At 55.9% G+C, this 12,626-nt stretch overlaps 1 protein-coding gene across 1 annotated transcript; it reads left to right on the top strand.

The window, feature by feature from the left end:
* The first annotated feature begins 307 nt into the window (after nucleotides 1-307).
* On the top strand, nucleotides 308-8,773 carry NT5C1A (5'-nucleotidase, cytosolic IA). Its single transcript, XM_070764083.1, has 6 exons — nucleotides 308-558; nucleotides 4,361-4,528; nucleotides 5,140-5,269; nucleotides 5,970-6,092; nucleotides 6,788-6,972; nucleotides 7,276-8,773. The coding sequence occupies exons 1-6, from the start codon at nucleotides 442-444 to the stop codon at nucleotides 7,639-7,641; spliced, it is 1,089 nt and encodes a 362-aa protein (XP_070620184.1). The 5' UTR covers nucleotides 308-441; the 3' UTR covers nucleotides 7,642-8,773.
* Nucleotides 8,774-12,626: the final 3,853 nt, after the last annotated feature.

Raw genomic sequence — 12,626 nt, 5'->3', positions numbered from 1 at the left:
GGGAGAGGTTCCTAAAATCAGGTGGTGGTGCAGGAGCTTCTCTTCCAGGTGGCCTCCGATCCCTGACCCTGGGAGCCCCCGCTAGGACGAGAGCCCTGGTGTGGGGTCTTTGCCCCGAATTGGCATTCCTGCCGCCTCCTCCGGGGCTCTTCCCCGTCCTCCTGGGGGTCCTCCCGCCTCTCCGCTCCCAGGGGGCCGCCCGCAGGTTTCCCGGGGGGGGGGGGCGGGCAGGAGGCTGGGAGGGGGGGGTCTTGGGCAGCTGCCCGGACGAGAGGGCCCGGGAGGGCGACGGGCTCCCATATAAAGCGCGGCCGCTGAGCGACACCGGCAGACACGCGCCGCCCGCGCCCAGCCTCGCCTGCGCCTCCTCCGGCCCGCTGACCACCGCCGCCGCCCTCTCCCTCCCTCCGCAGCCGGCCGGAGGAGACGGAAGGAGGCGCCATGGAGCCCGCGGGAGCCCCAGGCCCGGAGACCCCGGCGCCGCCCGACGAAGCCCTGCTGGAGGATGCCAACCGGGCCTTTTATGAGAGCCTCTCCCCGCAAAAGAAGCCCAAGTCGGTAAGGGGAGCGCGCCCCTGGGGGGGGGGGGGCTTGGCAGGGCGGGCGGTGGTGAGGGGGGGCGGCTGGGAGGGCCGGCGGGGTCCAGCGCAAGTCTGCCGCCGCAGCCGGGAAAGGAGCGAAGCCGCGCGCGCACACGCAGAAGCGCCCGTGACTGGCCAGGTGCGGTGGCCGGATTGCGCTGGACGCCCCCGCCCCCTCCCCCCTCGGGGGCCTCTGGGAAGGAGCGGGGGAGGGGGGCTGCTTTGGAGGCGCCGAGAGGCTTCCCGCACAGGCGGCCCCGGGCGGCGGGATGGGCCCTTCGGCGCCTCCTTTTGGGTTTCCACGGCAACGGCAGGGCCCGCTTGAGAGGGCGGCGTCTCCCCCCTGAAGTGCAATTGCCAGGCTTCCCCGAGGGCAGAGACCTGAGCGGAAAGTCTGCTTTTACGCTGGAAGGGCCGTATTCACCTTGCTCCTCTTGAGCAGCATCTGGAAAGTGCTCCGCAGCCTTCTCGGTGGCGGCCCCGGCCCTGTGGAACCATTGCCCTCCGGAGATACGCGCCGCCCCCTCCCTCCCTCCCGGTCTTGGGGAAAGCTCTGCAGTCCCACCTCTGCCCAGGGGGGGGGAGGCGTGAGTGAGGCGATTGAATTGGATGAATGGGCAGGAGTGCACCTGGGGGCTTTCTAACCCCTTTAGCAATTTTGTATAATCCTTTTTAAAGTAATTTAGATTTTTAAAAGTATATTGTTGCATTTATAATGTCACCTCCAGAAGGGCGGCATAGAAATCTAATTAATAATAAATAAAATAAAGCCCAATACTCGCAGCCCCCCCTCAGGCGGCCTCCCCAGGCAGAAAGCAAGGCGGCCTCCAGAGCCCCCCCCCCCAGAGCCCTGCTGCTGGCCCAGGCCCTGCATTCCCCTCCCCATTGCTGAATGGGGGCCTGCTGGAGGAGAGGGGAGGGGCCCCGTCTGCCCTCTTTTACCCCTTCTTGCCAGCCTCAGCCTCTGCCCTCGCTTAGAAAGCGGGCAGAAGTGACCGTCGCCCCCCAAAGCCCCACAGAGATGCCCACAGGGGGACAGGGCACAGCCAGGGACGGGCTTCACCTCTTCAGCAAAATAAACACCCAGACCACAAAGGAGAGGATCCAATTGACGGCTTTCAAGCCTATCACCCCCTTTTAAATCTATATACATTTTATTTGTTTTCATGTCGTGAGCATTTGCTTTAATACACCTATATAACATTCTTAACAATATTTTTTTGTTTTTTAAATAATTGCAATCCGTTATCATTTCATTTTTAATACATCTCTCACATTTCTTCTCTTATCCCTATTTTAATTTCAGTGACCAAAGACGAAAAGACCCCTGGTAGGCAAACCCTGTATTTGACCCAAATAGCAATAGCACTTAGACTTATCTCCCGCTTCCCGGTGCTTTCCCGCCCTCTCCAAGCGGTTTACAGAGAGTCAGCCTCTTGCCCCCAACCATCTGGGTCCTCATTTGACCCCCCCCTTGGAAGGATGGAGGGCTGAGTCATCCTTGAGCCTGCTGAGATTCGATCTGCCAAACTGCTGGCAGCCGGTGATCAGCAGAAGAAGCTGGCAGCGCTGCACTCTAACCACTGCGCCACCTGAAGATTTTATACAATGCCTTGGTTGGTTTCAGACATTCCACTGAGCCTCGGTTTGTTTAAGTCATGGCTGGATTCCTGCCGTGCACTAAACTAGAACTCATTCTTTACCAACCTACGAGAGCTGCGCAAGACTTCTTTTGAGGAGAGCCAAAATAAAATGCCCCCCAAATGCCTGGTGTAAAGGAGGTCTCAGCCTTTGGCTCCCCATTGTGCCCCTCCCTGAAAGGGTTTGGGTCGGGGACCTCTTCCTCTGGGCCGGCCTTAGAGGGACTCTGGCTCTCCAGATCGGAGAGAGGCCATCGCCAGCCTTGTCCCCCACAAGCTGCTCCTTTGAAAGACAAGACCTCTTGGAATTGACCATCTGCACTTCTCTGCTTGCACTACTCACTGCAGGCAGGCTGTACACGGGGTCCCTAAGTGGCAGCCACATGTGGCATTTCCACCTGGCAGCTTCCTGGTGTGAAATTCCTGAAGGTTGGCAGGAACAATGGCCTTCCCTTCTGTCCAGTTCTTCTGGCCTTGTTGGGAGTGAGAAGCTGCTGCAAAGGGAAGGGGACTCTGGGGCCAGGGAGGAAGGAATTTACGGAACTTTTATTCCATAAAAATAAGGAAGCTCCAACCCAAACAAAGATCTCTGGTGAAAAAACAAAACTGACTATGTTGCTAACTTTAAAAGCTGCTGCAAAAATCTATGCCACCAAATCAAGACTGAATGCGCCAATTATCACATTAATCAAGGAGAAAACCTTGTATGCATGAAATCGACCCGCGTCTTCTATAACTTCATAAACAACTGACTCAAAGACTCGAGATCCATCCCACCCCTTAAAGTTTCCCAACCTTGGCAACTTGAAGATATTTGGACTTCAACTCCCAGAATTCCCCAGCCAGCATCTGCCTTAAAGGACCGAGTGGTGAAGACTATAATGATGAAACCAACCTCTTTAACACATTCTTTGGTTGAGTCTTTATAAGCAGCAATGGCCCATGCCCAATATTTCCTAGTCGTACCACAAATAATTACAACAATTAACACAAATTGGTTTTACAGAAGATATTGTTGAAAAGGCATTATGCAACCTAAAATCATCTCTATCTATTGGACCTGATGAACTAGGTGCATATTTCTTTAAAAAGCTCTCTACGGCCTTAACTGAATTAATTTAATTTAATTTATTGATTTATATGCCACCCAATCCCGTGAACCTCTAAACATAAACTTCGATAAATCTTTCAGGACTAGTACCTTACCCAAATTACGGTCACTAGCTACTGTCATCCCTACCTTCAAAAAAGGAGATCCCAGCAATGTCGAAAATTACAGACCAATCTCATTATGTTGTGTCACCTGCAATGTTTATTTTTTATTTATTTATTTATTTATTTATTTTTGCCAAACAATTATAGGGTGGTAATTTGTACAAATAAAACATTAGATACGTAATGATAAAATATAAAAAAAGAAGACAATAGGACAGGGACGGTAGGCACAGTGGTGCGCTTATGCCCTTAGATGTCATGGAATCAATCATAAACCAATCCATTAACCCCCACCTAGAAACTAACAACCTACTCTCCAACAAACAATTTGGTTTCAGGAAAAAAATATTCCGTAATCTGCAACTCCTACATTGCAAAAACATATGGACTACACAACTCGATCAGGGTAAAGCAATAGATGCAATTTACATAGACTTTTGTAAAGCCTTTGATTCAGTGGTACAAGACAAACTACTTCTGAAACTAAAATCTTATGGCATCTCTGGACCCCTACATGATTGGATAACTGCATTCCTGTCTGACAGACAACAAGTGGTTTTAAAAGTTATTTTAAAAAGGCAGTCACAGTCATACACATGCACACCATTCATAGTTGGCCATCAAGGATGTAAATTTATGGCCCCCAGACCTGCCGACAAAGCCAGGTCTTCGTGGCCTTACAAAAGGCCAGCAGAGTGGGAGCAGTATGGACATCGGGCAGTAGTTGGTTCCATAGAGCCGGGGCAGCCACCAAGAAGGCCCTCTCCCATGGTCCCGCCAACCTGCGTTGCTTAGTCAACAGGACCCGGAGGAGGCCCCGTTGAGTAAAATGAGTCCTTGAGAGAAGCTGGTCGGCCTTCAAGGGCGAGGGACCCCCCCCTTTGGGCCAGCCATCAAGGATGCGTGCCCTCCCTTCTCTTGCAGCCAAAGCCGCAACACGCCATCACCATTGCCGTCTCCTCCCGAGCCCTGTTCCGCATGGAGGAAGAGCAGAAGGTCTACACCAAGCAGGGCCTGGAGGCCTACGTGAAGTACCAGCTGGAGCACGAGGAGGAGCCCTTCCTGCCGGGGGCGGCCTTCCCTTTTGTCAAGGTCTGGCCTCTGGGGCCCACAAGTTGCAGATGGGGCTCCCCGGTGGGCGGCTGGGGGAGGAGTCGGCCACTGTGGGTGGGTCACCAGAGGCCGAAGCTCTGGCAGCCACCTTGGGGGGCACGTGAGGCCTTGCCCTGTGTCGGCCCCAGCAGATTCCTGGCCTTTCGCCCACTGGAGGCTTCAGGGAAGCTTCTGGAAGCCCCAGAGTGCAAAAAACAGCACAAGGGGGAAACCGGAAGTCCATCTTCTGAACTTCCGGTGTGCCCGTTTTTTCACCATTCCAGACTTCCGTGAGGCCTGTGCCCATGCACGGAAATAAGGGGGTTGTGTGCGTGCACAGGGGCAGCGCAGGGGGCGCGCATGTGCAGGGAGGAGGGAATGGGCGCAGGCACGTGAACCAGCCTAGGGCTTTTCCGCCCACCCGCAGGCTCCCTGGGGCCCCTGGAGAGCAGCGCCCCCATCCTTGCTGTGTCAGTTGGGCCAACCAGGTCAGTAAACAGCCACGGATGACAGTTTTGAGCCCTTCTTACCTGGCGATCCCTCAGGCGAACGTGCTGCCTCCCTGCTCCAGCCTCTCTCTCTCTCTCTCTCTCTCCCCCTGGACTTTCCAGGCTCTGGAATCCGTCAACGGTCAGCTGCGGGAACTCTTCCCAGAGAGCGAGGAACTTTTTGACATCGTCCTTGTGACCAACAACCACGCGCAGGTGGGCGTTCGCTTGATCAACAGCATCAACCATTACAGTAAGTAACCAGAAGGCAAGAGCCCTTGCCACCCACCCAGCCGCTAATCCCCTCACCCTCGCCCACCAAATGGGGCAGTGGGCTCAGCGCTTGGAAGCCCCGAATCTCTCCTCAGCGCCTCCACCACGCCAGGGAGCTTACTCTCTGGAAAAGGGCGGCCTTGTATTCCTTCCACACTGGCTCAATAGGAAAGGGTTTCCTGGACACTGAGGAGCAGCTCTTCGTAGGCGCAACTACTTGGTTAGGAGCCCGGCTTTTACCCCACAGCCTCTCCGAGGCTTTTAATACACAGCGATGCCATGGCGCTCATTGTTAATTAGTTCCGGGAGACACAATGAATACCAAAGACGTTGAGTAGCAAACAAATATTTCCCACATGGAATAATGTGAGGAGTCGCAAGGCAACTAACCCCAAAAGGTTCGAGCTTTTGTGCTGAGTACCAAACAAATGAGGAATACAGTATTGGGACACACATTTCACGTCAAAATGCACCGAGTACCAAATGTGATGAGTTTCAAACCAGGTGAGTAGCAAGGTCCCACTGTGCCTTCTTCCAGAACGTCCAAAGTCCTGCTCCACTCCGCCGGCCTCCTTCAGTTCTGGCAACTCCCCTGGTCCTTCCAGGATGCGCCTCCCTCCCCCCACGGGGACCCACGAGGAAGGTCCGGACGGAGGGTTCTGTCTCTTCTCTCCCCCCAGATCTCTTCATCGAGAGGTTCTGCATGACCGGAGGGAACAGCCCCATCTGCTACTTGAAGGCCTACCACACCAACCTCTACTTATCCTCCGACTGCGAGAAAGTGACCGAGGCCATAGAAGAGGGTGAGGGGGGCTGTTGGGCGGAAGCGTAAAACTGCAGGGACATCGCCAGCAATTGGGATTTTAGGAAAATGGTTTGCTGGTGTGTCCTGTCCCCCCTATGCGCAAGACATTATGCGCTTGTTCGCTTTCCAGGTCCCGGCAGAACCCGCAGCGAGGCCTCTGTTGCAATAGCTCAGCAGGCAGGAGAGGCCTTTGTGGGGCCAAGTGACCCTTCACTCAGGTTTGATTGCGTCATCAGAATCAGGTTGCTTAGAAAAATCCCCCCCCCCGGTTGGTTGGGATTTCTGCCAGTCGGCAGAATGGGCGGATCTTGTTGGCTCAATGGCACAAGACTGACCCTTGAAGGCATTGACCAGCCGCTAAGTCCCAAAGCGTGGGAAGCTTTCGCATCCAGGACACACTGAGGCAGGAAAGAGACTTCTTCTAGGGAATCCCCCCGCCAGATGTGACAGAGGGGTGGGAGGAGAGGATGCAGGGACAGCTGAGCCCCCCCTCCAAAAAAACCATTCGGAGATTCTGCCATTATACATGAGGCTTGGAAGCTCTTTCCCTGCTTCCCAAACTCTGCAGAATTCCCAAAGCCAGACCAGCGTTAAGTAGACCTTGCGGAAGGCTGTGAGGTTCTTGGTCCACCTGGAGAGGCTCCGGCAGCAGGAAGTGAAGGCTCTTGTCCCCCTTTGCCCCCCCCTTCCCAGGGATTGCAGCTGCCACTGTTTTCACCCCCAAGAAGGACGTGCAAGTCTCGGAGAAGCAGCTCCGTGTGGCCTTTGACGGAGACGCCGTGCTCTTTTCTGACGAGTCGGAGCGGATCGTGAAGGCTCACGGCCTGGACAAGTTCTTCGAGCACGAGAAGACCTACGAGAACCAGCCGCTCGCTCAGGTGCGCTTCCTGGCAGCCCAACCGACCTCTGCGCTGCTGCTTCTGCCCAGAGGGAGAGGGGGGTTTTCAGGGCTGCCCGGCTCACAAACACGTGAGGCAGCGCAGAGCGAGGGGGAAGCGGAACACACCTGCCGGATGCAAACAAAGGAGGCCGAGCTTCTATCAGACCCAAAGCGGGAGGGGCCAGCTGAAAGGACAGGAGGCCACCTGGGCACGGCTGGGCTGAGGGCAGGGTCCCCGTCTCCTGGCCGCCTGGGGAGGGGGCCGCCCGCGGGGGCTGATGCCGTGTGTCCCTCTGTCCAGGGGCCACTGAAGGGCTTCCTGGAAGTGCTGGGGAAGCTCCAGAAGAAGTTCTACTCCCAAGGCCTCCGCCTGGAATGCCCCATCCGCACCTACCTGGTCACGGCTCGCAGTGCCGCCAGTTCCGGGGCCCGGGCACTAAAGACCCTGCGCAGCTGGGGGCTGGAGACGGACGAGGCCCTCTTCCTGGCCGGAGCCCCCAAGGGCCCCTTGCTGGAGAAGATCCGGCCGCACATCTTCTTCGACGACCAGATGTTCCACGTGGAGGGGGCAAAGGAGATGGGCACGGTGGCCGCCCACGTTCCTTACGGGGTGGCCCAGAAGTACAAGCTGCCTGGACAAAGGAAGGCGGCTCAGGAGGGCAAGTAGTGGCCAGGGCCGGGCCGGAGCCGCGCTTGGCGGAGAACGAAGAGGCCCCAGGTGGGGAGCGCCAACCTCTGGGATGCCGGAGCCAAAGGCCGTGGGGTGTGTGTGCGCCCTCGAAGGACCCGCTGCTGCCTGTACGTGTTGCACCTGATGCTCTTCCCCACCCCGTGGCTGTGCCCCCCCCCCGCAGGGCCCCTGGAGCATTTGGGGGACCCCTCCCTTCACCCAGAGCGCTTCAGAATAGAGCTCGCCTTCTCTTCCTCCACCACGGGATCGTTTTGTGTCCGGGGATTTTGCCTTGCGACCTGCGTCACTCATTGTCCCCCCCCATTCCAAAGGGCCCCTGCCAGCAAAGGCGTTCTGGGGTGCGTCACCGCCACGGATGCTGCCTTCTTGTGCCAAGCGCAGGGAGAGACTTCACGTGACACTCGGGGCCTCAGAGGTGGCGTTTTCTGGGCCCCCGTCCAAGTGCGGCCTTTCCTGTGAGCCAGGCAAGAGCCAAAGGGGGAGGGGGAGTCGGCTTTGGCTCTGAGCCGGAATGCAAAAATGGGCCTCGGGGAAACGCCCGGCTCCAGGCGAGAGCCTCCCGGTGTTCCACAAGCAAGGCTCTGGTAAAGGTGGGCGCCCTTTGGGTGCAGGAGGAGGGGCCCCCCTGAAGAAGCCCCCGTTGGCCCTTTTCCTTGCCAGCTTTGAGGCCACAGCTCAGATCCTGGCTCAAGGGGGAGACCCAGCGGGTGGTCTGAGCCCATCGTCCCCTCTAAGCAGATTCCGGGTCTAGAGTGGGGCCATCGCCTGCCTGCCCCCCTCCCTCCGGGAGCCTCCGGGAGCTTTTCCCCCACAGCGTCAGAGCAGAATGGAGCCAAAGGGTCGGAGGGTTGGGTGGGGGGACCTCCGAGGGCTTCTAGTCCAACCCTGGCCCAAAGCAGGTGTCCTCAGTGAAGGCGCTTCCACTTTCAGCACGACTGCTCATTATTCTTGGGGAAAGATCCAAGAAACAATTTCCCCACGGAACTCCCTGCCTCATTCTTTCCTTCTGCAGAAGGAATTTTGCTGCCCGTGGGGTTGTGCTTCTTCACCTTCACAACTGCCTGAGTCCATGGAGCTTTGTCTGCAATAAACCTTCTGTTATCCCACCTTCCCTTCGGCCTTATTCACTGTCCTGGGTCACCTGCCCATGTCTCTTGAAAACATGAGGTCTAGGAGCATGGAGAACAAGTCAGTGGCTGCTGCCAGGTGGGGGAGGGAGCGAGGGGCTGCAGAGGGGGCACCGAGACTGGGGGGCGGGGGGCAGGGGGAGGGCAAGAGGTGGGGGCAGGTCAGGGAAGATGCCCCAGAGGCAGAGCGTCAGTGGTGGGTTGTAAAATATTTTGCCGCCGGTTTGCACAGGGCAGAAGCGACTGAGCCTGCCACCAATGCTGCTGGTTCTAAGAACTGGTCCAATTGGGCAGCCCACCGCTGCAGAGCGTGTGGGGCAGGAGGCATGGGGGTGAGCCTGGTGTGCTGAGTGCAGAGAGCCACCAAGTGCCCCCCTCACCAGAAATCGGGGCTGCGGGGATGCCCAGAACTCTGAGGGAGGGAAATAACCCCCCCTCCTGCACCGCTATGGTCACTCTGGAGGGTGGGCTCCCCCCGTGGCTCTGAGTGCTAGCGGAGTCCGGCACAATTCTGCACCTGGGCACAATTCTGCACCTGCATGTCTGTGCACGATTTCGCTACCTGCCCAGGTGCAGTAGGCAAATTGCGCTGGACTCCGCTAGCCCTCAGAGCCATGGGGGCGAGCACACCTCACCCTTCCCCCTTAACAGCCCACCCCTGGCTGCCTGCCTGCAACATCTGGCTTTGATTCTGGGCCCCCCGGGGCCCCCCCGCACCAGGCCCTCCTCTCCAGCCTGGGTCTTCCACCTGGCTGAAACTGAGGGGACTCCCCCTCCCCACACTCATCCTTGGGACCCCCACCAGTGTCCCAATCCGCCCAATTTCCCCCATGCTGGGGCTCAGCCTGCTCCTTGGGGCCTGATCCTGGCTCGCCTGTAGTGAGCTCTGCCAGGGAGGCAGCCCGGCCAAGCGGCAGAAGACAGTGGGGCTGGTCCCCCCTTCCTTGGGGGGAGAGCCGGAACACACCCACCCACGGAGCTCTTTCAGGAGCAGCCAATGCTCCGGAGGCCCAGGGCTCCCCCCTGCTGACTTCCAGTCCCTGCCCAGGAAAGCCTTTGCGAGGGAGCAGGGCCTCTGGGGCTGCCCCATGGCAGAAGGGGCCTGGGCTCCAGGGGAGGGGAGGGGGCGCCTGGGGGCCCCTGTGCCAAAAGGCTAAGAATAGGCTTGGCTGCTCGCCTGCCTGCTCTGCCTTCCAGGAGGAGGCCTCTATTTATAGAGGGCCCAGTTGAGGGGGAGGGGGTGCAAAAGCAGGGGGGGTGTAGAGGGGGAAGGGAGGGGGGAGCTAAGAGGCCGGAGCTCTTTTGGCAAAGCAGCAGAGAAAGGAAAGGCCCTTTCGCCCTTGATTCCCTTCCAGGCCTCTGGGGATGCAGGGCAGGCAAAAGGAAGGAAGGAAGGAAGGAAGGAGGGAGGGAGGGAGGGAGGGAGGGAGGGAGGGAAGGGAAGGAAGGAAAGGAAGGAGGGAGGGAGGGAAGGGAAGGAGGGAGGGAAGGGAAGGAAGGAAGGAAGGAGGGAGGGAGGGAAGGAAGGAAAGGAAGGAAGGAGGGAGGGAAGGAGGGAGGGAGGGAGGGAGGAAGGAAGGAGGGAGGGAAGGGAGGGAAGGATAGATGAGCAGCCTCCTTCGCCCAGGCCAACACAACACCACCGAAAGAGAAGCACAAGAGATCCAGGGAGAGACCACCATGACCGCACAAAGACCTCTAGGACACAGACAGGAACTGAGGCAGAATCACATCAGCACAGAGCCCGGAACGGCAAAGGTGAAGACAGGAAAACAAAGGCTCAGGATGAATAAAGACTTGCAACAAAAATGAAAGATAATAGAAACAGTTTCTCTCAATATATAGAAAAAGTCAAGGAAACAATAGTTCCATTTAAAAAAAGTAGATAGCAAGGAAGTAATAAGCAACACAAAGAACGCAGAACTGCACCGCTCGTTATCAGTCTTCATATAAAAAGAAACAATAGCCCCGTGTTTCCCAATTATTTTCTGTTACACCCCCCTCCCTCCTCCCCCAGGAGGAAGTAAACGTTTCACACACACACAACTCACCTCCGGGACAATGTTTGCAATATTCAGCACATTTTTGCCGAAAAAACTCAAGTGGATTATCAGCAGGATTGGGGTGTAATGTGTTTAAGTGACACCTTAATTCATTTGGCTTCATGCTTGTCCAGTATTTTTAGGCATTCCTCGTCTCCCATCGTAGCCAAACACACGCTTCTTTGTCATATTTCCTGGGCTTAGCTTTTTGGAGTCTTACGTTTGTCTCATCAGCTCCGTTTCTCTCCTCCTTTCTTTTCACCCCTATTCAATATTTTTGCATGGTATCTCTTAAGGGTTTGTTATCTGCACTTCATATCTCCTGCTCTGTGCTGTATGCTATTGTTTGCTGCAAAACAATCCCTACTCCCTTTGACAAAAAAGCACATTCCCCAGGGTCAGCCCCCCCCCCGGCATTGCTTGAAAACGGGGTTAGACTAGAAGACCTCCTAGGTCCCTTCCAGCTCCATTCTGATTGATTGATCACAATGACTAGCAGAAGCAGCTAAACAACTTCCCATTGGTTTTGCAATCCTGCCCTAGGCTGCTCCCGGTGAGTCACCACCACTGGGGGACCAGGGTAAAAGCACCTGCCTTTCCCCTCAAGGCTACCGAAGACTGTAGAGAAGCCTCCAAGGCCCCTTGGGTGACGAAAGGGTCCATCCAGGGCTTCTGCTGCTCCTGGGGTTACAGATGCAGAGGCTCTACCTCCACACAAAGCAACTGGAGACCCCTCTCATTCCGGTGAGACCCTTGTAGAGATGTAGAGACACTGAGACATGATTTCCGGAAAGCTTTGTCCTTCACTGGTCTCTCTGAGCAAGCAGCTTCCGATGTGTGAAACTCTGATTTTCTTGGACTAGCGGTCTATTTTTTATAACAAAATTCTTGTGCATGTAATCACAATGATTGACTTGGTCCAAAGATAGCTAACCAGCAACAAGTTGATATACAGCATACAGAAAGTACATACCAAGCAGTCGAGGGAGCATAGTTTAACCTTTTGCTCTTAGCTGGAACAATAGAAGGGCAGAATAAGCAAGCAATCTTTACCCTAGATAGACAAAAGGGTCTGGATTGCCTTTGGTGAAGGGAAGATGGACTGAATATTTCCTTGAGCTAATAAAGGGAGTGGGTCACCTTTAACCAGGCATGTACGACAGAGGGCCTTCCACGTTCATGCAGAAATGGACCCACCGACCCCTCTCCCTCCAGCTAGGGACGGGAAGCGAGAACGCTCCAGTGGTGAGACACAGCAGCTCACGCAGGGATTTCTGGGAGCAGTGTTGGGTCCAATGGGCCAAAGCTGGCTGTGGGTGATGGCAATGGCAGCTGAATTTGCCCTGCACAGGAGACCCCAGATAAATTTTCTCTATACAATTTCACTGGTTGTCAACTGATGGCAACTGGGGGCGGGGGGCAGCCTCCCAGCGTCCTGTGCTTCTTCTATTTATTCTGCTTCTCCCAGCTACCAAAAATGGCTTTTGTTTTTTTCTCCACAATTGGCCAAGTGTCAAAGTTGTACTGGACAGCTAGCAATTCTTTAGATAAGATACTCAAAACTCCCAGCATAGTAAACCTTGGAGCCGTGTGCACGCAGGAACCAATGCATGCGTATGGCTAGAAGTGCCACTGGCTGTTCGTGGCCTTGTTTGGAGTGTTACGTCTATTGAACAAAGGCCCAGAGGAAAAAACCACGAGTGCCCGCCGGACCTCGTTTGCCTTTGCTGGGATCCAGCCGAGGAGTTTTATTTCACCGGCAAGGAAGGTCGAGCAGCCCATTTCATAAGGC

Source organism: Erythrolamprus reginae, chromosome 11, assembly GCF_031021105.1.
Source record: "Erythrolamprus reginae isolate rEryReg1 chromosome 11, rEryReg1.hap1, whole genome shotgun sequence".
Taxonomy (NCBI): Eukaryota; Metazoa; Chordata; class Lepidosauria; order Squamata; family Dipsadidae; genus Erythrolamprus; species Erythrolamprus reginae.
Note: the sequence above shows the minus strand (reverse complement) of the source record. Positions and strands in the feature narration are given on the sequence as shown.

What these genes read in the sequence shown, in the direction of transcription:
- NT5C1A (XM_070764083.1), top strand. Translation starts at nt 442, where the DNA reads ATGGAGCCCGCGGGAGCCCCAGGCCCGGAGACCCCGGCGCCGCCCGAC. An exon ending in CGGCCTTCCCTTTTGTCAAG is followed by an intron (nt 4,529 to 5,139) that starts GTCTGGCCTCTG and finishes TGGACTTTCCAG; the next exon opens with GCTCTGGAATCCGTCAACGG. An exon ending in CAACAGCATCAACCATTACA is followed by an intron (nt 5,270 to 5,969) that starts GTAAGTAACCAG and finishes CTCTCCCCCCAG; the next exon opens with ATCTCTTCATCGAGAGGTTC.